The sequence below is a fragment of the Pituophis catenifer genome, unplaced genomic scaffold (assembly GCF_029215685.1).
Source record: "Pituophis catenifer annectens isolate HBS135680 unplaced genomic scaffold, rPitCat1.0.hap2 SCAF_9, whole genome shotgun sequence".
NCBI lineage: Eukaryota > Metazoa > Chordata > Lepidosauria > Squamata > Colubridae > Pituophis > Pituophis catenifer.
In genome coordinates this window covers 13,511,295-13,537,611 of record NW_027256889.1, presented here as the reverse complement: position 1 = coordinate 13,537,611, position 26,317 = coordinate 13,511,295, and the positions used below count along the sequence as shown (strand labels likewise).

The following is a 26,317-nucleotide window of genomic DNA, read 5'->3' as shown; positions in this document are numbered from 1 at the left end:
CATCTCTGGTGTGTCTTAGAATTTCAACTATTTTTTTTTTTTTATTGTGGAAGCACGTTGCAGGATTGTCACTCCCAGCTAGTAATTTAGAATCAAATGTGATAGAGTATATTATTTTATGCCAGATTTTAATAAAGTCAGTGCTCGTGCATTCATTCAAGCAGTAGCAGCAGCAGCAGGGAGCAGCAGCAAAGGGAGAGAGACTCAATGGCATATTTGGCATATAAATGGCCTTGGGATCAATGCTTGGAAATGTTAGATTGTGTTGGATAGTCTGATATCACATCGGTCAGCTTAGAGAGTCCATTGTTCTGATTTGCCTCTAAGGCAATATTTGTGATGTGCACTAGTGTTGAACAGGAAGTTCTTTTGTTAGCAACTCTCCTTCGTTCTGATGAAAAAAAAAATTTCCTTTTAAATAACTTCAGAGGGGAAAAAAAAAAGGAATCTCGGAGAAATCCTCATGGAGTTCTTGCACTTATTTCAGTAGGAGATTGCTAAGGGGTAGGAAAGACAAACTTTTTTTTTTCTACACAGTCTTTCCTGTAGAGAAATCCACTGCTTCTATGGCTCTCTTTTTTTTCCATTAAATCCCAAGACATCAAGAGTGAATTCCCTTCTGGATTGTTTTCCATAGCTACAAAGGGTGAATCCTGTCTTTGAGAAATGTTTGGAGATCTTCTCCTTTCCTAGGAAGAGGTTGAGGAAAACATTCCCCACATTTCTGTTCCCACCAATAGGATGGAGAATTCCAAAATGCCATTTTGCCCCAGTTTGATACATACACCCTAATACCTGTAATAAATTAGCTTTTTGTACCCATCAGTATTGCAGGTAAGCTATTTCTGATTCTAATGAATCCAGAAGGCTTTGAGTAGGGAGTATCGGTAAGAGATCAGTGTCAACTTTTTGCTTAGATATGGGAGAGCTGGAGATATGTGAGAGCTGGAGGCTAAAACATATGAAGAATGGTTGCAGGAACTGGGTATTTCTAGTTTAATGAAAAAAAGGACTAGGGGAGATATGATAGCAGTGTTTCAATATCTCAGGGGCTGCCACAAAGAAGAGGGAGTCAAGCTACTCTCCAAAGCACCTGAGGATAGGACAAGAAGCAATGGGTTGACTTGAAACTAAACAAGGAGAGAAGCAGCTTAGAACTAAGGAGAAATTTCCTGACAGTTAGAACAATTAATCAGTGGAACAACTTGCCTCCAGAAGTTGTAAATGCTCCAACACTGAAAGCTTTTAAGATGCGATTGGATAATCATTTGTCTGAAATGTTGTAGGGTTTCCTTCCTGGATTTGAAGACCTCCAAGGTCCCTTCCAACTATTCTATTCTATTCTATTCTATTCTATTCTATTCTATTCTATTCTATTCTATTCTATTCTATTCTATTCTATTCTATTCTATTCTATTCTATTCTATTCTATTCTTTGGAGGATCCCTGAATAATTTTCAGTCACTCCTTTTCAGCCCATTTTGTCTCATCAGTTTGTTGTTGGCTGAAAATTGAAGGGGTAGTGGTGCGGTGTATGCTTCTTGATCTCCGGGGAGTGGGAGAGCGAAGAGAGATAGTTTCATTGAGAAAATCAATAGACTAAATGTTCATGCACGATGCAGAACTAAGCTGCCATTGTCCATGCATAGAGAGTAACAAGCTGAGAATGGTAGAGAGAGCTTCAGCTAGCATGCTCCTCTTCACTTGTCTTTTCTTATATGTAGGGCTTAGATATAATTATAAAAATTTGAAGGGGCCCATAACAAGAGCATTATCAGTGAATAGTATTCGCCATGGGAAATTAGATATTACACGAATGAGAACAAAGCTGAGGTGATTTGAAATTAGAAATCAGTACCATGAATCAACGTTATCATGACTCCTTGGTGTTCCAGACAATATTTTGGTGGCCACAAGGCTGGCATTTGATTTTTCCTTTGTTGGGGGAATATTGGGGAGTTTTCTTTAAAAACGAGGTTAAACCTGTGCACTGCCGTTTTTATGAGCTTCCTACCTCAGAAGACGGGGTTAACCTATTTTCGAAAGCACCAGAAGGCAGGACAAGAAGTAATGGATGAAAATTCATCAAAGAGAGATGAGCCTAGAACTGAGGAGAAATTTCCTGTCAGTGAGAACAATTAATCAGTGGAATGGTTTGCCTTCAGAAGCAAACCATGCTCCATCACTGGAGGCTTTTAAGAAGAGGTTGGACAGCCATTTGTCCAGAATGATATAGGGTCTCCTGCTTATGCAGAGGGTTGGACTAGAACACCTCCAAGGTCCCTTCCAACTGTGTTATTCTGTTAATGTAACCAGCAAGAATTATGGGCCAAACTCTTTAGAATTCTTGTTGTTCTTGTCCCTAACATATCTGGAGGGCACAACATTGGCAAAAGCTATCTTACATTTGGGCCTGGGATAAGAAAAAGCAGTATCCAGGATTATTGGACATAATAATTGGGTCCTAGGGTATTTATAGACCATTTCATCATTTATATTTGCATAATGTCTATCTTAACACTGGGAACAAGAATTTCATCTGAGTCCAAGAAAAAAAAAGATGAATCCACACACTTGTTAACTCTTGTAGCCAGAGACTACATCTGGTAGTCATAAGCTAAACATTAATAATTAGAGCGGAGTTTCATAAAACTATGAAACTCCGCTCTAATTATTAATGTTTAATGATGTGTACTTCATAAATTAGCTTTTTGGAACCATCAGTATTTCAGGAAAGCTATTTCTGATTCTAATGAATCCAGAAGACTTTGAGCAGTGAGCATTGGTAAGAGGCCAGTGTCAACTTTTTTGCTTAGATATGTGAGAACTGTCCTGAATATAGCTGCTAGTGTCATCAAGATGCTGTCCCTGATGCTGCTGTGGGTTGCTACTGAACTAAAACTTTCCCACTGTGGATCTTGCAGAAGGCTCAAAATTGTTGATCAAAATCTGGCAGGAATGTTGGTCAGATGCCCACCAATTGTCGAAAAAAACTCAATTGTTCAGGTTGTTGGGAATCTCTTAGCGGGGGTTGAGCAGAGTCGCTATGGATTGCTCCCTGCTGTATATTATATTGGATGTGATGGACTGCATTCAGTCTTTTTCCTTCTAAATAAATGGGTGCACAAAAGATAGAATGGAATGGAGCTGGAGCCCATTCTTGGAACTTGAATATTTGTTATTTTGGAGCCAGTTATCTTGGAACTGACCAGAAGGTTAAGATTTAATCTTAAATGGAGAACATGATACAGTGTGAAACTCAAATGTTATGGGACTGATTATGTTGTGGCCTTTCTCTGGAGTCTTGTGTATTCACAAGATTCTGGAGTGAGAGTAGCAAACACACTCTTACTTTGACTGAAAATTAGGATTCTGGTAGCACCATGTCTAACTAACATGAAAGCTTATGTTTTTTAATACAATTTGTTACTCAGAAAAGGTACTACCATGTTCCTGATTCTTTGCCACCATAAATCAACACAGTTCTCCTCCTTTCGTGTCCACTTTGATGGAACATTGCACAAATGTCAACTAATGACCGAAGAAAACCAGATAGTAATAGTATATTATTTGTTATAGCCAGGAGCTCAAATACCATTAACGTCACTAAATAGATGTTAGTGGAAAAATTTGTTGTTTGTATGTGTACATGAACTCTTTGTCTGCATATCCAATTTCCAATTTGATTCATTTCATCTCAAATGCATTTCAATAGGTTGGCTCAACTGTTTGAATGTGTTTTATGTTTAAAATGCTTGTTGGAATACCTGAATTAAGAAGTCCATAATCTTCTCAGTTTTTCTACATCTTCTACATACCTAGGCTGGATAATCACAAGAAAAAGATCAATGTTGTCAGGGAAAGTTCTGTTAGATCAGTCTCCTTTAAATTACATCTCTTTTTTTTTTTAATTTGATTTATATGCCGCCCTTTTCTGGAGACTCAGGGCGGCTTACAATGTGTTAAGCAATAGCCTTCATTCTTTTGTATATTTTATACAAAGTCAGCTTATTGCCCCCACAAACTGGATCCTCAATTTACCTACCTTAGAAAAGATGGAAGGCTGAGTCAACCTTGAGCCTGGGGAGATTCGAACTTGCAGTAATTGCAGGCAGCTGAATGTTAATAACAGGCTATTAGTCTGCTGCGCCACCAGGCTCTTCAATTGTTTAGTTCTACAAATACTAATGTCAGGTTTCCAAGTGATGAAACCCATTCAAAAAAAAAAAAAAAATAGGCAAAGTCCATCTTCCAAAACAGATTTCTTTTATTTATATAGGCATCAAATTGGCAAAGTCCGGATCTGACACAAACCGGAATTACGCCACATAATATTGTAAGTTAGAAACATCCCTCAAAAGTCACATTCTCCAATAAACACTCAATCCACATTTCCCGGTGTCTTCAAACTCCACCTTCCATTCTCACCAGGAGCAGCCTCTGTTCCCACGGGAAAGAAAGTCACCTAGCCAAAACAATCCTCACTATCTATTCATTCTTCTCCCCACCTTAAGAATGTGGCAAGTCCAAAAACCCCCCTTACCAAATAAAGAGAAAGAAAAGGAGCAAGTGATTAAAACAGAGAACTAAATAAAATGACTACAAATACGTCAAATTCGGGCTCGAGAACTAAAGGACTCAGTTTAACACAGGATATCCAATGCCCAAGGACAATGGGAACTATTGGCCAGAACATCTGAAGAGATCCAGTTTGAGGAAGACTGAAGTAAATATTAAAAGTTTGTTATTTTTATGTAGCTAAATATGGCTGGGAAGACCAGGGAAAGACGAAAGAGAGAGAAAGAAAGAGGAGAAAAACAGAGTTGTATGTTTATTTAAAAAACAAAACAAAACTGGGTCTCCGGGGTTTAAGGGTGACTAAATGGGAACAGCTGCTCTAGTCATATTGCACAGAGACTGATTATATAGAAGCATAGAAACCAGATGACATTTTGTGTAGTAGAGGAACATTAATGCGTTTTGGTTTGTTTCTCTTGATGAGGAACAATTACATGCTTGGAATGTGTTGGGATTGTCTGCCAAACTGTCAATAAATATTTTGTGTGCTTCTTTGCCGTTTTCCAGAATTATGCCACCATTTAAGTCTTAATAGAAATGTTTGACAGAGAGAAAGGGAAGGGAAGGGGGGGAAAAGGCACACGATGAGATTTTCACAAAGCAGAGTCTAAATTCCAAAGGCTCAACTTTGTGTGAACGAGATATGTCTCTTTGTTCTTTTGGCTTGGTGCTGCATCAAATCACACAGCCTGTGTCTTCTGTAGAGGTACATGTATCAATTCAGGAGAGATTTAATTCCTTTTTTTTTTTTTTAAATAGTTTTCTAATACAATGAGGAACTGAGCCCATATTTGTATTTTGAAGGTAATACTGAAATCTCCGTTTCCAATTCTGGACTTTGGGAACAAGCACAGACAATTTTAATCACCCATAGTGTCCAAGTGAACTGATACTATGTTGGATGCTGCATGGCATTCTGGAAAATAGGAAAATTTGCAGCTAAGGGTTGAAGGAGAAAGAAGTGCCATTTTGTCCAAACCTACATACTGTATGTACATTCAGGTAGTAGTGGGATTCTGTCATCTGTGTGCAATGTCAAATTAGCCACATTGTTCAACAAAGACAACTGAATATTGTATATTGAGCTGTGGTGGCGCAGTAGTTAGAATGCAGTACTGCAGGCTAATTCTGCTGACTGCCGACTGCCAGCAGTTTGGCAGTTCAATCCTCACCAGCTCAAGGTTGACTCAGCCTTCCATCCTTCTGAAACCGGTAAAATGAGGACCCAGATTGTTGGGAGCAATATGCTGACTTTGTAAACCACTTGGAGGGGACTGTACAGCAGTATATAAGTCTAAGTGCTATTGCTATTGGCAATAAATAATGCCAATGAGAAGATAACTGTTATTTTGCAAATCTTTGATGGCCACTTTCCCACTTTTTGTTGCGACAAAGTCATCTATTAAGAATTAGGACTCTGCTACTGATAAAAAGGTTTTGTTTCCCTCCACCAGTTTTTTTTTTCCAGTCCGGTGGTCTCCTAATGTCTTGGATTCCAACTTTCACAATACAGTGCTGCTTTGATTGCTATCAGAGTTTGGAATGCTGACTTTAATGTAATCTTTTTTTTTCTTCCAAATTTCCTCACAATATTTGCTGACATTTCCATTCACGATTATTATAGGCAAAAAAATAATAGTTTTGTATTTCATTACTGTGATCACTTCAGCTATGTGGTAATTTAGTTCCTCAACTTCCAATTCTATATATGACTTATGTACAAGGGCCTATGTATTGTTCACAGAAAAGCCATTCCAGTTTTTATTTTAATTTTTTTTTGCATCCATGGTGAGCCTGGTGATAAACAAGGGTGTGCAGACCTCCAGACAGGCATGTTGCTATAATTAACCTTCAGTCCTAGTCAGTGGTGGGATTCAAGTAATTTAACAACCGGTTCTCTGCCCTAATGATTTCTTCCAACAACCAGTTCACCAAACTGCTCAGAAAGTTAACAACCGGTTCTCCTGAAGTGGTGCGAACTGGCTGAATCCCACCACAGGTCCTAGTGCACCATTTGTCTGAAATGGTATAGGGCAGTGATGGCAAACCTTTTTGCTGTCGCAAGCCAAAAGCGGGGGGAACACGGGGGGGAGGGGTTTGGGTGCGCGCGTGCCCACACCCAAACCCCTCCCCATGCACACACACCCGTGCAGGTGTGCGTGACCTCCCTGCACTGCCCCGCCCCTGTGTGTGCGCACACGACCCCCCCTGTGCCCCATTTTGGGCCTAGTAGGCCTCCCTGAAGCTTCCAGAGGCCGGAAATGGTCCATTTCCGGACTTCCAGTAGGCCCATTTTTCGCCATTCCAGAGCCTCCGTGCACTTACCTGGCATCCAAAATAGTCACATGGAGACTCCTGGGAAGGGCGGGGCAGCATGGGCATGCTTGCGCATCTTCCACATGCATGGCAGAGACCCAAAAATCAGCTGGCTGGCGGGAGGTGCACCACATGCACAGTGTAGCTGATGTAGGGCAACAGCTCACGTGCCCGCAGAGATGACTATGTGTGCCACCTGTGGCATGGGTGCCATAGGTTCGCCATTACAGGTATAGGATCTCCTGCTTGAGCAGGAGGTTGGACTAGAAGACCTTCAAGGTCCCTTCCAATTGTGTTATTCTTTTATGTAGTAGACTGAGTATGAGGTATGAAAATTAAATAGAAAAATTCGGGAAAATAGTGGTAAAGACCTCCAAATACAATGTTGACATGAAGTTGCTTTTATGCAATGTTCTTGAATTCAAGGCCTTCAAGTAGATAACTTCCCAGCCCTTTTACCAGCACTTGAGATATAATGTACACTTTGCCACTTGCTTAGTAGAGAGAAGGAGAGACACATAATCAACTTAGACAATTTTATATCTAGTTTGCAGCATGTATTTTATTGCTAGGTATTTATTTGATAGAATGAACCAAGTATTACTAGCAATCCATGGCTGAATTGCTGCTTATTTCGCAACAAAAGAGGGATATTTATGAAATTGTTGTGGGAAGGAAATGAAGATGTTCTACCTGTTCCTGGGTTCTGAATTATAATAAGCAAAGGCATGTGCTTTTCTTTTTTGTTTGTATGGATTTCTAGAAATCAGATCTTCTCCATATGGCAGATTTGGCTGGTTTCAGTCAATTCTTCCAAGACTACCACTATTACTATTTAAAAAAAAAAAAAAAAACTAGGTATGCTAAAGACGTCGAGAAGGTTGAAAGATACATGTTCTGGGTTAATTAATTGGAAGGGTTGCATCTGATGCAAAAGCTGCCACTTGTAGTTATTTTACTATACCTTAGAGCAGGGTGATCAATCTTTTGGATGCCTGTAGCTATACTGAATTTTCTCACAGGGGGCAGATGAGGCTACAATGGCTAAGATTATTTATTTATTTTATTTATTTATTTATTTTTATATGCCGCCCTTCTCTGGAGACTAAGGGGGGCTTACAGTGCGTTAAGCAATAGCCTTCATCCTTTTGTATATTTATACAAAGTCAGCTTATTGCCCCCACAACTGGGTCCTCATTTTACCCATCTTAGAAAGGATGGAAGGCTGAGTCGACCTTGAGCCTGGGGAGAATTGAACTCGCAGTAATTGCAGGCAGCTGGATGTTAAATGCTGCCTTAGTAGGAGGCATTAGTAGGAGGCATTAGCCTCCTACACCATTCAGGCTCTGAGTGGCGTAATGACAAGATGATCTTGTCCTGTATCATACAGATAGAATGATTTTTCCATTTGGGTTTCCTGACTGGCTGTGTTTTCCCTAGCCCTGTTAAATCTATATGAAGGTTTAAGTTGCTGTTTTCATGTTTTCTATTTTGTAGTCAGTGGAAGCAGTATTAAGCCCCCAACATTCAGGGGTGCTGTTAGGGAGAGCTCCGGGGGCTTATCTGTTGCTATGTCCAAGTACATCTTGATTCATGGTCCCAGCTTTTTTAAAGGTAAGAAAAAAAGATTCAGCCTAGAAATAAGGAGAAATTTTTCTGACAGTGAGAGAACAATCAACCCATGGAACAGAAGTTGCCTTCGGAAATTGTGGGAGCTTCATCACTGGAGGCTTTCAAGAAGAGATTGGACTGCCATTGGTCAGAAATGGTGTAGGTCCTCCTGCTTGGCCAGGGGCGTTGGACTAGAGGACCTACAAGGTCCCTTCCAACTCTGTTAATCTATTAAGTATGGATTGTCCGAATGCAATGAACAGAAAGTATTTCCAGGTCAGCGGGGATGATTGCCATTCACTTTCTAAGGCAGTGTTTCCCAACTTTGGCAACTTTAAGATGAGTGGACTTCAACTCCCAGGATTCCACAGCCAACCCATCTTAAAGTTGTCAAAGTTGGAAAACACCATTCTAAGGCATTACATACCTCTGATATTTCAGGTCACCTGATTTTTAATTGCTGCTTGATGGGCTAAGCTTGTCTGAAATGAGATGCCAACCTTGAGATTTAAGACAACAGAAAAGATGGAAAGCTTCTTGGGGAATAAGGAATCTGATAGGGGGGTGGGAATAATCTCTTAGGAACTTTCTGCTAAAATGGGTGAGGCTAAAAGCAGTGATAGGCAGGCTTCTCCCTCCCTCCCTCTCTTCCTTCCTTCCTTCCTTCCTATCTCCCTTCCTTCCTATCCCCCTTCCTTCCTTCCTTCCTTCCTTCCTATCTTCCTTCCTTCCTATTACCCATCCTTCCTGCCTCCCTCCCTCCCTCTTTCTTTTCTTTTCTTTTCTTCTTTTCTTTTCTTTTCTTTTCTTTTCTTTTCTTTTCTTTTCTTTTCTTTTCTTTTCTTTTCTTTTCTTTTCTTTTCTTTTCTTTTCTTTTCTTTTCTTTTCTTTTCTTCCCTTCCTATTGGGCTTTTGGAAAAGCAACCCATCAGTCTTGCAAAGGATCCACATTAGTTCTTTTTTTTTTAAAAAAAGGTTTTTTTAAAAAAAAAATTAGGGTGATAAGTTCCTTATCTAAAACTTTGGCTGGGGATCTCGCTTGCTGTCTGACAGCAAGCACCTATGAAAGCTACTTGCTGTCTCTACCCATCCCCCCTCCTCTCTCCCGCAGCACCCCTTCCTCTACCTCTTTGCATGGGCAATGGCTTGGTCCAAATAACTCATCTTTTCTTTTATTATCTGCCAAGAAAAAAAAGCTGCTTATGCAATATCTGCTTTTCTCTTTGTTTGCACGCTTGCCAGGAGGAACTACTATTCTTATTCCTATTACCCGTAAGTAATTTTCTCATTCAGTTCTCCTTGCTCCATTGCTTGCTGCCGCCAACTATTTTCTTTCTTTGTCACATGAATGTTTAAAGTCTCCCCCACCACCCCTTTTAGGGTGGTGGTGGTGGTACAGAAATGGCAATGTTGAATGTTGCTTAAATAGAATGGAAATGCTTCAGAACAGGGGAGGGGATGCATTTGCAGCAGGAGAGAATCAAGATTCCCGTTAGAAAGTTAGATACATCCAGGGTGCATCATGTGTTCCACTTCCACTGAACCTGTTTTGCACAGGATGAAAGCCAAGTCTTGGAAATAGTCTAGCTTCTTCCAAAGGAAATGGGGGGAAATGGTGTTTCCTTTCCAAATCAATCCAACTTTAGTCACAGTAGCCCTCACACATGTCTCCTTATTCCTTAAATGGCATATTTCAGTGTGACCCTACCTACTTGAAAAATTATCAGAAAGAAAGACAGAGAAAAGATCCCTCTGCACTCCTCAATTTCTCCCCTCCCCCATTTACCCATATGCACACAGACACAGACACACACACATACAGAGGGATGGGATTCAGCTGGTTCGGATTGGTTCTGGTGAACCGAATGCTAATTTTACATCTGGTTTGCTGAACCGATAGTTGCAAGGACTGGCTGGCCCCACCCACCCCGTCCCTCTCAGGAGTCTCCACGTGGCCCGTTTTGGATGCCCTCCCAGGGCCCGCGCGGAGGCCCTGGGAGGGCAAAAAACAGGCCTACTGGAACTACTGGAAATCTGAAAACGGGCCCATTTCTGGCCTCTGGAGGGCCTCCGGAGCCCACTGGAGGCCATTTTCCCTCTCCCGGAGGCTCAACAAAAACCTCCAGAGCCTGGGGAGGGCAAACACCCCCCCACCCCCAAGGTACAGGAGGCCGAGTAGGCTATGCCCCCATGGCCATGCCCACCTGGGCAAATGGGCAGAGAACCAGTTGATAACCAGTTGATAAAAATTTTCAATCCCACCACTGTATATACATTTATATATAATATTTTTATATATAAAGTTTATTGTCATTGTACGTATATACACAGTACCCATACAACAAAATTCACATAATACCCAGAGACCAATCCCAACATACATGACAATCCCCAGACACACCCACACCCACCAAAAATTCCCCACCCCTAAACCACCCAAGCATCCACACAGCAGACCAAGTATATACATATACGTATACATATACATATACATATACATTTACATATACATATACATATACATATACATATACATATACATATACATATACATATACATACATGCATACATACACACACACACACTCACACACACTCACACACACTCACAGGATGTCCAATTACATTTTACTTCTATATAGGGAGATGAGATAATGATAGAAGAAAATATTTGTAGCACAAATATTCTCTTGGGTTGAAAGTATTGAACTTTGGGGTCCTGGGTGCTTTCTAAGCTTGCTGGATTGCTTGCAGACGTTTCATTACCAAATTAGGTAATATTGTCAGTACTAGCACTGATAACATTATCTAGTGTGGTAATGAAACGTCTGCAAAGAAACCACCAAGCCCAGAGAGCAGCAAGGACTCCCCCGCCCCAGATGAGATAACTTCTCTTGTTAGAACCAAGGTGGCAAACCAATTAGAGATTGTAGCAGGCCCGTGGACACACTGCCAAGCGGGCAATCTAGGTCTGGCCCAGCATGAACAAAGAGGCAGAGTTCAATTCTCTCTGAGTCACATGTTTATTCAGATCTGGCAAAGGTGGGTCCTCCCATAAAGCCAAAGAGCCCGAGATGATTTATTCAGCATGCCTTTATACTCTATTTGGTTACCCAAGCAGGAAGACAGCCATTTGCATGAAAGTAGATAAAAAGCAGAAGCTCTGCTGCAAGGTCATTGCTTGCCAAATACATTTAGAAGCCTGTTTAGACAGAAACATATTTAGCAAACCATTTGTACCCCTACCTTGGGGTTTCCTGTCATGTCTCTCCTGAGCTATGGACCGTTACATGTTATTACAACTCATTTATTCTCTTTAATTCAGCGGTTTCAATGCAAGCATCTCGATCACCATAATTCTGATCAACAACACCATGGTTTAGTACAGAAGAGAATATCTTCCCAACCCTCTGATCTCTGAAGCAATTCTTTTCCTCTTCCTAATCCTAGGGACGCGGTGGCTCAGTGGCTAAGAAACTGAGCTTGTCGATCGAAAGGTCGGCAGTTCAGCGGTTCGACTCCCTAGTGCCACATAATGGGGTGAGCTCCCGTTACTTGTCCCAGCTTCTGCCAACCTAGCAGTTTGAAAGCACGTAAAAAATGCAAGTAGAAAAATAGGGACCACCTTTGGTGGGAAGGTAACAGCGTTCCGTGTGCCATTGGCGTTTAGTCATGCTGACCACATGACCACGGAAACGTCTTCAGACAGCGCTGGCTCTTTGGCTTTGAAACGGAGATGAGCACCGCCCCCTAGAGTCGGGAACGACTAGCACATAAGTTCGAGGGAAATCTTTACCTTTAATCAGTGGTGGGATTCAAGTAATTTAAGAACCGGTTCTCTGCCCTAATGATTTCTTCGAACAACCAGTTTGCCAAACTGCTCAGAAATTTAACAACCGGTTCACCCGAAGTGGTGCGAACTGGCTGAATCCCACCACTGCCTTTAATCCTAGGACCTCTGGTGTTTGTAAGCTAAAGGGTTGACAGTGAAGATCAGCAGGTGACAATAGGATCTGGAAGAGCCCCCCTTTTTTTCTGTTCCAAGAGGGAGAATCATTGGGGTGGGGAGCTTAAACTCTTTCTTTCAAACAAGATGTCATGAGCTCTTCACATTCTTTTCTAATCCCGAGTTTGGCCAAGTTCATTGTCATCTCTAGATACATTGGAAACCGGGAAATTCTTCGAATCTGCTTTCTTCTACATTTTCAAGAGTTGAATTTTTAGGAGCCAAAGGTGCTTTTCCAAAAGGCACCTGGACTTTCTTGTTGTTTTTTTTTCTTTTTGAAAACATTTCGTTTCCCATCCAACTTCTGTCTGAAGAAGCTTCTTGGATGAGAAGTGAAACATTTTCAAAGAAAAAAAAAAAACCCAAGAAAGTCCAAGTGCCCTTTGGAAAAGCACTTTTAGGACAACCATGACCTGGATGATTGAGAACCTCCATAAATTTTAAGGAGCACGAGGCTTTCTGAGTAGTAACTAAAGTAACTTCAAGGGTTGCATGAAATCCAGTGGTGGGTTCCTCCCGGTTCGGCCCGGTTCGGCTGAGCCGGTAGCGGTGACGATATGACGTCACCAAACCGGTTCTCTTTGTTCGGGAGCTGGGTCCTCCCGTGGCCCCCCCACGTTATTCTTACCTTTTATTTGGCCCCTCCCCCAATTTTTCGCTGCCTTCTGAGTCCCAGCTGAATGGCTGGAAGGAAAAAAACTGTTTAAACTCTTGCGGCGGGGCTTCAAAGGGCCACCCTACAGCTGATCAGTGTTAAAAGGCAGTGTGATGGTAGACCTGCTCGAAAAACAAATGGGTAGACCAGGATGCTCCAAAAACAAATGGGTAGACCGGGACACTCGAAAAACAAATGGGTAGACCGGGATGCTCCAAGAACAAATGGGTAGACCGGTACAGCTCTACAAGCAGTTAAAAGCCTGGTAGACCAGTACCTCTGCTAAATCCTAAAGAATTGTCACATGACCATCAAACCACGCCCACAAAATAAGCCACGCCCACAGAACCGGTAGTAAAAAATTTTAGAACGCACCCCTGATGAAATCAGTGTGGTACCTAACTCTTTATTTTGCTTTTATATGGACTCCTGAGAGTAAACAATGTCATCTGACATGAAAGTCTTTGCATGTGTGAAAGCCTCTTGTTAGGTATAATTATCCTGTAAACTAACTCTTTTTACTGACACCATCAGCAGGACTTCTTGGACCGAGCATTCCCACGTTAGACTGAACACCCAAACGTAATATCCAAACAGGATGTTTCTGTAGGGTTGCCATAAGATCTGCATCATTTCTCCTTGTTCTTTCCCTGCACCAGAAATTCAAAAGGAGAGAGAGAGAGAAAAAAAAAAATGCAGCTAAACAATAAAAATCCCAAGGTACATGGCTTAAACTAAAGAATAAAGCTTTGTGAGCCCTGAATTTTGGCTTTTAACTGAAAACTGATGTTCAGACTGAAAATTCTCTGTAAGAATTGAAGCAAAAGTTTTAATACAGCTGGGAGCCATGAAAAGCAAATTATGTAAAGTTGACTCTTTGAATGTAAGTAGCTGAAGAACTTGTCCACGCTTAAAATCACATTGGGAGCAGAATCAATAGTATTGAACAGACATAAGTGCTATATTTCAAGATGAGGCAATGTTATAGGCTCTAGAATATTTTTACAGCCATAAAAGTGGGCAATTGCACTTACAAAAGATTAAGGGGGTGTATATGAGTATTGCCTTTGATTGAGAAATTTGTTACGTTTCTTGACAAATGGCCCTAATCCTGAGATTCATTCAGCATATTGTCTGTCAGTATATTTTTAAGAATTCAAGGGAAAGAGAGCTTCATTAAAATAAAATGAGATACGTTCTCAGTACTACCATTCCATGGGGCATTGTTCTCTTCCACTGGAGCTTTTAAGGAAAGGAAGATGGTTTCATTCAGAAATCATGCTGTTTTTGGTTTAGCATGATGTGCAAATCCATCCATCACAGTTTAGAAGTATGACTTGTTTTTTCTTGGGCTTTTTGTGCATTGTAGAGCCAAAATAATATAATTATGTCACAATTTTATGGACATGCGATCCAAGATTGCTTGATAAATCTTCAGTGAAAAAACATAAATAGAGAGAATATGAGAAATATTGTTTTACACTAATAGTGTAATTTAACTGGGTTGATGCCTTTGGGTATCCTGAAGAGTATAGAAATGAGGAGATCATTTAAATGCCTTGTTTATCAATTGGCTTCCTGTTACTTAGTCCTTAATGCAGCCTTATCAATAACCCTTCCTCCATCCATGTCTTTGAAGACTGAAATTTTAAGGGTGGAAATCCTGATATGGAATTCTGGAAGAAACCAACTGCAGAATCAATATTAGCTTGGAGGAAAACGTGTAGGTTTTGTCACCTTGAAAATATTTTGATTTATACAATTATCAGTATATAAATTGCCCTACTTATCTCATAATACTTCTTTATCCAGGGACATGTTCCTTAATCTTGACAAATTGCTGTTAATTAATTGCATTGTGTATAGGAGTGTTCACAAAACAAAGGACTCTTTTTCAGATTTCAGATGTTATCAGAACTTAACATTTAAATTTATAAGATAATCAGGGTAGACCCAAAATATAATACAGAGGAAAAGGAAATTAGATACAGTAGATAGATGATAGCCAGATAGATGATAGCTAGCTAGCTACATACATACATATATACATAGCTACATACATACATGCATAGCTACATACATACATACATACATACATAATATATGCACAATATATGTATTACACAATACATAATCATGCACAAAGTAAGAATTGCTGATCCAATTGTTCTGCCATTGGTTCCTTGTGCCACTATTGAAAAATAACATGTCCAAATACTGACAAAGAACACATATCAAAAACCCAGTGCTGCTGCCAATCAGGGCAAATGTATCTTTCCAGTATTGAAATACTACTACTTTTGGCTAATTTCCTTGTGTGAAATACCCGTAGCTCTCAGTATGTTAATCACAACCATATGCTAGAGATATAAACTAGATTAGCTCTCTCCAAGATGGCTGCGCTCCAGATGTGTACATTTGAGTTCCTAGAAATCTCAGCAATAGCCACACATATGGAGGGCAGCCAGGTTGAAGAAAGCTGGCTTAAAAGATCATGCACTTGATAGCAATTCTTTTGATAAAGAAGCAATCAACCTCAAACCTGACTCATGACTCAGTCAGATAAATTTCAACCAAAATGTAACAATGGTAGGATAAGACCAAACCAAATGAGTCCATGCTTTATTTAAATGATATCCCCAACATTATTGCAAACATGCGGCATAGTTCTCGTCGAGAACCGCGGAATACACACAAAAATGATTGCTTGTTAATATATTCCATGTGTATTGGAAGCTAATGTTAGTTTGTCATCCTTACTAGAAACAAGACTAGATTGAGCTAATTCTACTTTATTGTAAAGCTACATCAACAGAATCTTGCAACTCTGAAAATGCTTCTCTCCCTTGTCCCCTTTACAGTCGAAAAACTAGGGAGAGTTTTCTGAACCGCTTGCCCCACTCACATTCCCCACTCAGCTGCTTTTTATCTCTCCATTCCCTTGGCTGCAGTTTCTTTGCCCCGTCCCTCAAGGTCACTCCCTCACACCATTACATTATTTGATGTAATGTTATTTGAAAGGCTTAAAAAAAAAAAGTAATTGGAGTCTTCTAGGCAGATTACTGAGAAAGAGCCAGCTTGTAGTTGTGATGAGTTAGCCGTACCCTTACTGATGAGGATGGAACTCTGTTAGAGAGAAATGGACATCCAGAGACAACAGGAAGCCTACCTAATCTGGACAAGGTAGTATCCACCTTTCTACAGCTTTAGTGGGTGTAGTAAAGCTGCATACATCTATCCAGGGGTGGGCTTCAGATCCTTTAGCAATGGGTTCGCTGCCCCATTGCTGGGTGGGCGTGGCCATGGTGGGCGTGGCCTAGTCGGCCCCCTGCACCACAGCGGCGGGTGTGTGTGTTTTTCACCTTCCCCAAGCTCTGGAGGATTTTTTCAAGCCTCCGGGAGGGTGAAAACTGCTATCCCTGGGGTCTGGAGGCCCTCCGGAGACCAGAAACAGGCCCATTTCTGGACTTCCAGAACTTCCAGGAGGCCCGTTTTTTGCCCTCCCCAGGATCTGGAGGCTTTCCTCGAGCCTCTGTGAGGTTGAAAACAGCTTTCCCCAGGGTCCAGAGGCCCTCTGGAGGCTGGAAACAGGCTCATCTCCAGACTTCTGGAACCTCCGGTAGGCCCATTTTTTGCCCCCCTAGACCCTCCATGCAGCCCCTGCACTTAACTGGAATGATGAACGGGCTGCGTGGAGTGGTAGGGCAGGGTGGGAGTGGCAGGGTGGGGTGCGGTGCGGTGGGCGTGGCCAGCCAGGGGTGGTATTTGGGGGTTTGCCAAACTCCGACGATCCTTGACTAGAGGATTGCCCGAACCTTGCCGAACCCCCAGGAGCTCACCCCTGCATCTATCCCCCTTTTGTAGTGTGAGATTAGCAGGTTACCTAGTTCAGATTGTCCAAGATGCCCTTGCGTTCAAGGTCCAAGGTCAATCAGAGGTTAAACTTTTAAAATAGGACCATCAAAACCTAAGACTGACAACAATGTTGGTTCACAGAGTAACTGGGCAGTTATCTCATTGAATTGTTGTAAAATGCCATTTGAGTTTCTGGGGTGGAAACAAGAGAGAAATTGAATGAATATGTAAATAATAAATGAGTGGGCTTGGAATTCTGGGAATGATTGGGAAAACATGCCTGGGGTGGAGGGGAACGACCCAATTTGGAAAAAAAATGATATGGCTTTAGTTGAAAGTGATCAGATCCATAAACATGGTATTAGGACAGGAATTATGTGGAAATTCTGTTAATTCTGAAGGTGGTTCTATTATTGATAAAATTTCAGAGCGGTCAAGAAGCTCAGCCTCTTGACTTTTTTTAAGGTATGCGTCCATCACAACTTCAGAAATTGCTTCTATTATGAGATTAACTCCAATTCTTTTGTCCTCTCTTTTTTTTTTCTCCTCTTCTTTTTGTCCTTCAAGAATCTGTTTATAGAGAGAATTCAAAGTGGATTGCATAGTCTAACATTTGCCTACTTTCCTTCTTTGTAATCTTCCACTAGGAAACCTGTCAACATGACCAAAGCCACAATCAACTACCGCAATGAGAAAACACACATGATGAGCGCAATTGACCAGAGCTTCACAGACCAGAGTACCCTTCAGGAAGATGAGAGGCTGGGATTATCTTTCATGGATACTCACAATTACAACAACAGAGGTCAGTTTCAAATGAATACTTGCTGTCCTGATTCCAAGGTGAAACCGTGGGATTTATATTACAGAAGAAAATAGATTTCATTGGTTCTTCTGCTGGTAGTACAATGAAGCTAGGATTAGAGTTGGAGTTAAGCTTCTTTGGGCTCTGCACTTGAACTTTATATGTGGGTTTATTTATTTATTGTATTTATTTAGTTAGTTATATCCCTCCTTTATTATTTTTATAAATAACTCACGGCAGCAAACATACATAATACTCCTCCCTCCTCCTATTTTCTCCACAACAACATTGTGAGATGAGTTGGCCTGAGAGAGAGAGAGGGGGGACGGGGGACGGGACTGGCCTAAAGTTGTCTCCAACCAGTTTTCATGACTAAGGCGAGACTAGAACTCCTCCCACCCCCAAATCTCCTGGTGAATGGCTCAAAGTCATCCAGCATGCCTAAGGTGGGACTAGAACTCACAGTCTCCTGATGATTGACCCAAAGTTACTCAGCTGACTTTCATGCCTAAAGCATGACTAGAACTCACAGTCTCCTGGTTTCTAGCCTGAGGCCGTAAGTGTTATCAGAGGGATTGCCTGCCAGGCAGGGGTATCCCCCCCAGAAAAAGTCAAAATTGGAGCTATAACAAATGCAATCAAAGTCTTCTTTTCTTTTTTTTTATGTGCATGGCAACATATCTAAAAAGAAGCAGGGCTTGGGTTACATGAGACGACACAGTGAAATCCAATCAGGTCCACTCCTTTATTTGCGTAGACCCGATGGACAGAATCTTGCCAAACTAAAGCTCTAACCTTATAGCCTACTTAATATATCCTGAGGGATTCTAGGGTGTGGCTGTCCTAAACCACTTTCCTCCGAACCAGGAGGAACCCACCACTGGCTTTACAGTGCTCTATAGCAAGGGGTGGGCTTCAAAATTTTTAGCAAGGGGTTCTCTGCCCAGTTGCTGGATGGGCATAGCCATCATAGGCGTGGCCTAGTCGGCCTTTTGCACCGGGGGGGGGGGGCTTTTTGCCCTCCCCAGGCTCTGGAGGCTTTACTGGAGCCTCCGGGAGGGTGAAAACGGTCTCCCCAGGCTCCAGAGGCCATCTTCCCAAACTTCCAGTAGGCCCGTTTTTCACCCTTCCTGAGCCTCCACACACACCCTGCACTTACCTGCATCCAAAACGGACTGTGTGGAGACTCCTGGGAGGGGCAGGGCCAGCCAGGAGTGGGATTTGGGGATTCTCTAAACTGCACAGAATCTTAGCTAGAGGTTCTCCTGAACCCCTGCGAACCCCCAGCAGCCCACCCCTGTCTATAGCGCTCTCTAAGCGGTTTACATATTGCCCCCAACAATTTGGGTCCTCATTTTACCCACCTCAGAAGGATGGAAGGCTGAGTCAACCATTATGCATGGCTCTGACTTGCTGTTTGTCTCAAGGCCCCTCTGAAGATTCCCCTGCTGCTAATTTTAGGACAAAATTTCTACTAACAGTAGGATGAAAGTAGAGTCAGCCTTCCCTGGATTCTGGGGTTCAATTTAGTGTGAGAGTTAGGTTAAGGAAAAAAAAAAACCAGTGCAGATTTATTGGCCCTGGATCACTTCCAATACACTCCTACCTGAATTTTCATGAATTTTAACATTGGTTGGCTCTTTGGCAGTGTTATCAGTTCAAATTGTCAGAACTAATCTTCTGGGCTGTGCACACAGTGTTATCTGATAAGGCTGATTACAATTCATACTCTTGTGCTCTCGGCTCACTTGTGCAATCAGTGGATCCTTTATCTTAAAATTGCCACCTCACGTTTTTAAAGGCTCCCCCCCCGCCCCACCCCATTTAATACTCTGGCTTCAACTCTTCTTTTGAGTTAGGCCTGTAGTACAATCTTTAAAAATTGTTAAAAAGGTTTAAAAAGCTTCTTTTTCCAGGATATTTATGAAAGCTGAAAAACTTCCTCATGATTTGATTTGTGTCCAACTTGTATTTGTATATTAAGAATTGCTTCTATTGAGCACAGATAGTCCTCGACTTACAAGAGTTCATTTAGTGACCATTCAATATTACAACGGCACTGAAAAAAGTGACTTATGACTGTTTTTCACACTTACAACCAGGGTGGATAAAAATCAATGATTTTTTTTAAAAAAATTTAAAAAATCAGATTTTTTTTATTTAAATCGGATTTTTTTAATTTTTATCGAATTTATTTCAATAAAAAACTTTTGGGGTAAAAATCTATTGTGAGATAGTTTCCTATTTAAGATACATAAATAATTTAGTTTATTCAGCATGAAATGGAGCTTAGTTATGTAGCATGAGGCTGTATATTCTGCAACACTGGGACTATCGGTGAGCCAACGGTGGGTCAAAGGAGTAGCAGAGATGACAGTTGCTCTTTAAAAATTACGATTTAAATCGAGTTGATTTAAATCAAGCCTTTTTACTAGTGATTTAAATCATGATTTAAATTGTGATTTAAATCAACTCGATTTAAATCAAATCCACCCTGCTTACAACCATTGCAATATCCCCATAGCCACATGACCCAAATTCGGATTCTTGGCAATTGACTCATATTTATGACGATAGCAGTGTCCCGGTGTCACATAATCCCTTTTGGTGACCTTCTTGCAAGCAAAGTCAATGGGGAAGCCATATTCATTTAACAGCTGTGTTACTCACTTAACAACTGCAGTGATTTACCTAACAGATGTGGTACGAAAGGTTGTAAAATGGGGCAAAGTTCACTTAACCAGTGTTTCACTTAGTAACAAAGTTTGGGCTCAATTGTGGTCGTAAGTCAAGGGCTACCTGTATTAGATGGTATTAAGATAGGATACTGTTGATCATGATATGGGTTTATTATGGTTTATATTATATATACTGTAGAACTGATTTACCTGGACTATGCATAGTATACGTAGTCATTTTCGCGCAATTCATTCGTCAGGAGATGAAAAAAGCCATAGGCCCCAGTGTGTTGCAGAAAGAAACAAAAAACAAATGTCTTTTTTGATGCTACTTCAGTCTGATGAAGGAAAATTCATTTTTGGCATTTCTTTCACATATAAAAAGAATTGTTTAGCTCCAGTTGGCTTAAGTAGTCTGGTTTACAAGGCTCTCTAATTGCCTGATTGCTGCACGCTGTGTCTCCATAACTATTTTGGCTTGGACAATGAGCGTGACTGGACAGATGGTCTTTTGTCACTTGTGTATCCTGGGATATGGAATTCCTGGGAAATCAGTAGATCAATCAGCCAGGAATTCTGCTGTTTGATGGATGTTTACCTCCTCTACATCGCTGCAGGGTAATGTGCACACAAGTGTGTTTGGGAACATCCGTAAATGAAGTGCATCAATACACTCGTATGCACACACAAATGCACACATACACACACGCGCGCGCGCGCGCGCAAACACCAATATAGAATGGGGATGGGAGAGGGAAGAGGTACTTTGTTTGAGGGTGGGAATGAAGAGAAAAAGAAATACATACCAAAAAATGTTTATCAGATGAATATCTATGAATAGTGACTTAGCAATTATTTTTCTTCCGTTCATTTGTGTCCAATTTTCAAAGACTACCTGAATAAGTCCCAGCAGTTTTCTTGGCAAAGTTTTTCAGAAATGGTTTGCCTTTGCTTCCTTCCTGGGGCTGAGAGAGAACTGGCCCAAGTACATGCAGCTTCTTTGTGCTTAAGGTGAGACTAGAACTCACAGTCTCCTGATTTCTAGCCCGGCGTCTTGACCACTATACCAAATGGGCTTTTGACCTGGCAAATACGAATACCTGATGAATAGCTACTTAACTTAATTCTTAGAACTTAACCAGTAGTGGGATCCTGTCGGTTTAACAAACCCAGTTCGAAGATTGCGTGCTTTGTGCGAATGCACAGTTTTAACAAAACTAACCTTTCACGTTACTTCTGGGGAGTAACACAGCTGAGGCGCGGCAATCCATTCTGCTGCGCGAATCATCGGAGAGGATAAAGGTAAGTAAAGCACAGGGGCGAGTGGGCGGGCCCACCTGATCATCGAAGCAAACTGGTTCGCTCCCAGCTGATCGTCGGAGCTACCGGTTTGCCCAAACCGGCTGAATCCCACCCCTGATTTACTAAGTGCCTTAGATTTCTGTTACTTTGCTTATGATGCAAATTGCTTTGCTGCTCTTCCTATTCTACTTTATCTGCAGATTTAGGAATGCTAACAGCTTCTCCCCTTTAATACATTCTTGCCTAATTAATTAATCTTGCCATTCTCGCCTAATTAAACTCCAACCTGGACCAGTTGGAGTTTGCACTCTCCCTATATAGAGTCCATGGCTGCATTTTTTTTCCTCCTGATTCTTTTCTACACGTTCTTCTTTGGGATCAAACTATCTCAGGCCCTTTCCTGGGATTTCTCCAGATCTTCTGGCTTCTGGTTCTCCCAGTGCTGGCCTTCTCTGCTCCACAGCTTGCCTACTCACATCTCATTCTAGCAACATCTCCTGCCAACCTTACAGGTGTGGGAAAACCCTCTCTTCCTGACTACCTGCTCTGGCTTCTATTATATTTCTTTTTTATTTGAACCTTACCTGCCCATCTGCAGGAGCTTCGAAGGAGCTTACTACATTTCCCTTCCTTTCTCTGCAGGTGCCTATGTACCTAAACTGGCCAGCTGACAGACCACTGCAGAGAAAAATATTGTGACCTTGATAATTTCAGAGCAGCTCCCCTGTCCACACTCTTGGTCTATCAAAACCAATTTGGGGTGAAAATTGGGTCTAAATGGGAGAAAAGAAAGAAAGAGCCAGCTGGGGTGGGCACAATCTATAGAGGCTCTGGTTCAGGCTGCCCAGCATTATATTTAGCTCCTCCAACCACTCAGACAGACTTTTGAGAGCTGCATTGTTTGACATAAGCATATTGATCTTCTATTTCTCTGACAGTTCTATCGATTGCTCGGAAAATCGATAGTCTTGTCAGAGGAAGCACGTGGTAAATAATAAAACTTAAGGCTAAGTAAATAAAATGAGGCAAAAATAAGGTTTCAGACCCCAACACTGCCATGCCAAATATTCTGCTGGCAGTGACTTTTCTTGCTGAGGGGTGATTCACACTGGAAAGGGAAAGGAAGGTAGATAATCCAGCAGCAGCCCCTGCCTTAAACTATACTGCATTAGGTGGGATGAAGAAGCCTGCAGAGGTGGTGCTGCAGATTACTAACTAGAGCCTGGATAGCTCAGCAGACTAATGCATTGTAATTTAACTCCAGCTGTCTGCAATTAGTAAGTTCAAATCTTGCCAGGCTCAAGGTTGACTCAGCTTTCCATCCTTTCTAAGGTAGGTAAATTGAGGACTCAGTTTGTGTGGGCAATAAGCTGGCTTTATATAAAATATACAAAAGTATGAAGGCTATTGCTTAACGCATTGTAAGCCGCCCTGAGTCTCCAGAGAAGGGCGGCATATAAATCAAATAAAAAAAAAACTAACTCCAGTGAGAATTAGGGGATTACCTGGAACTTTTGGCTCTGGTTACCTTGGGACAAGGGCCAGGACATCTATTTTCCTTACGCTTTCTTGCTCATACATACCTAGGCTTTACACATACCAGGGTGGTTTGCTTCTTTCCACTGATGATCAAGGTGGTAAGGAAAAATGGATATGATTCTGAACTGTGTAGAGTGGTCCTAAGTAACAAACTGAGCCATGTATAGTTTAAAGCAGTGTTTTTAAAGCTGGCTGGGGAATTCCTGGAATTGAAGTCTATTCATCTTAAAGCTGGTGGAGATACATTGCTTTGAAAGGTTATCTGAGTATACGGAGTGAGTTTTGGCTTGCTCCATAGCAGATAGCAGAGTTTACTTCAGGATATATCATTTGAATGCAACTTGCCCATAGGATCCTGATTCACTTTTACAGTCAATACAATTCAATTTCGCAGCTACTAAGACTGTTGGCCAAGCAGGTACAAAAATAGCCAGGGAAATGATTGAAGCCTGGGAAATGTGCCCCTTGTCTGTCAACAGGAGTGCTGATTTATTACTAATTTATGAGGTGCCTAGGAACTGAGGACTTGACATCACAAGGAAACAATAGCCAATCGCTGGCCATGAACACACCAATCAACCAATAGAAGGCACAACATAAAGATGACTCAGAATAGTCCAAAGCACATATTCCAGTAGAAAGAAGTTCCCTGAGGATGGACTCCAGCACGAAAAGCTCGGAAAAGTAAACCTCCAGTCCCGGTGATCGACCCAGATTGGATCTTGCAACATTATCCTGGGACACATATATTTGCCTTCATTCATGAGAGTCAATACTATTTGGAATTCCTGATAAATTCTCCTGGTTTGGGAAGCAGCCTGCAGCCAACAGTATATGATATGAGGATCAAGACTTACCTATCTCTGCAGAGATGTTGAGTTTGCTTTTTGTTTATGCAAATGGGTAAAATCTGATCAAAATCTGGCCACAGGAGCAGCAGGAAAAAGTGAGCAAATGCATAATTTATCCCTCAGTACATTGCACTATCTTCCCTAATATTGTAAATACGAGGTACATATAATTGAAATTTAAGAGCATGGAAAGGGATGGGATGAGAATGGAAAATGAATGGATCTTCAAATGGCACTTTTGGATGATTTTTCCCTTTTAATTCTAGAGTCTGGCTTTACAGGGTTAAATAAATTATTTTGTTACTGAGATTAAACCCAGGGAATGCTGTAGGTTTATTTCCTCTTGGTATACACACAACTCACACTGTCTACCTTTTTCCTAAAAATAATATGTGCTATTTAACGTGGGCATGCTTAACACCGTTTTCTGCTGGTAGCATCACAGATGGATTTTATTGTGGCTGTATCTTTATTTAAATCATGAAATCATTTCTTAAAAATATAGTTAGGTAAAGTATTCGTAAGTCTAGAAATGAAATAGATAATCTTTATTATCCCACTGATTTTCTTGGTGAGAACAATTTGCATTATAATTGATTTAATTCAGTTGCTCATTTGGTTGAAACTTCACAGTATTTTCTGTCTTCCACTTAAAATCTAATCTGCATTAGGAATTGTGAGTAGGGATTGCATATACTGTAATGCAGCATTCCACCTGTACTGTTTACCTAACCTTCTTCTAGCAAAGAGCAAAGGATATAATATATATATATATATATATATATATATCCAATATATATATATATATATATTGGATATATATATATATATCCAATACCAACATCAGCAGGAATAACAAAAAGGGTGCTTAGTGTCACATAATTATAGAATTGGAAGGGATTATTACAAGGAATATCTAGTCCAGTGTAGACTTCAACTCCCAGAATTCTCCAGACAGCATGAGGTTAAATCCACACATCTTAAAGTCCCCAATGGTTAGGGTACACTGATCTAATCAGTGTAATTGATAATTCTACTTGCACTATGAGAAAAACAAAAAAACATTCGTAAGATGTGGCCATGCAGCCTCTTACAGAGATCTAGAAATTGGGAGCCCATAACCTCTGGTAAGTAGGGTAGGGTAGATAATGCTTGGAGATCATTATGACCTTAAATCTCTGGTCTGCAAGGCACATTCAGTGCAAAACCCAAAATCTTCATAGAAAAAATCATGGTGAAGCAAGTCTATTTATATTCATGAGGATCTTTGTAAATCTGCTTCTTATTTCTGTGGCACTTTGACTTCTCTTTCTTTGTATGCTGTGGAACAGTCTGGGCACTAGAGAAAATGCTCTCCTGAACATTGTTCAGACTCTCCAAAGAGATCCATTTACTCCTTCCTTTCTAATCTAATCTAGGATGCTAATACTACTTGCTTTCAGAAATGACAAGGGTGAGGCCACATGTTTTCTTCACCTGTGTTCTTACTTTTGCCATTTTTCTTCTTGTAACCTCTTCAGATGGGTTCTTTTAGGATACTACTTTTGGTGGTTATTGTTTTTATTTTTTAAAGCAGAAAACCAAGCTGACGATTTTAATATTGGAAATGCTGTTTGCAGAGTGGCAGTTGGTATGATTCGGCCATCCATTCTTATCAAATGTTTGGCTTTTGGCCTGCACCTCCTGGAACATATTATAACCTGGCTGGTGGATCTGGTTATCCTGGCATTCTCTCATGGATCCCCCAAAGCTATTTTCAATGTGGTTTGCTTCAGCACAATGTATGAATGGTTGCACTCTGAAAAGCTTTCTGAAATGGCTGGGGCTTGAGCCTTAAGAAATAATAGTTGCCAAGAAAGTTTAGCACACGTTCAATTTTAAAACAGGAGTCTTTGCTATGGTTCAGCATGCTCTCAAATCTCCTCTATCATATTTTGCTTAGGAAAAAATATTTATTTATTTATTTGTCAAGTATGTATTAGATAATATATATAAGTATAAGCATGAATTGAATAGATAAAATGAATACAATTAAAGGGAACATTAGGACAGGCACACTGGTGCTCTTATGCACGCCCCTTATAGACCTCTTAGGAATGGGGTGAGGTCAACAGTAGACAG

The 26,317-nt window shown here is 41.0% G+C and overlaps 1 protein-coding gene across 1 annotated transcript in view; it reads left to right on the top strand.

The window, feature by feature from the left end:
• The window catches only part of PTPRU (protein tyrosine phosphatase receptor type U), a 407,475-nt gene that overhangs the window by 301,943 nt on the left and 79,215 nt on the right, over positions 1 to 26,317 (top strand). The window contains exon 15 of the mRNA XM_070950088.1: positions 17,669 to 17,826. Coding sequence (XP_070806189.1) covers positions 17,669 to 17,826 — 158 coding nt within the window. The remainder of the gene's footprint in view (positions 1 to 17,668; positions 17,827 to 26,317) is intronic.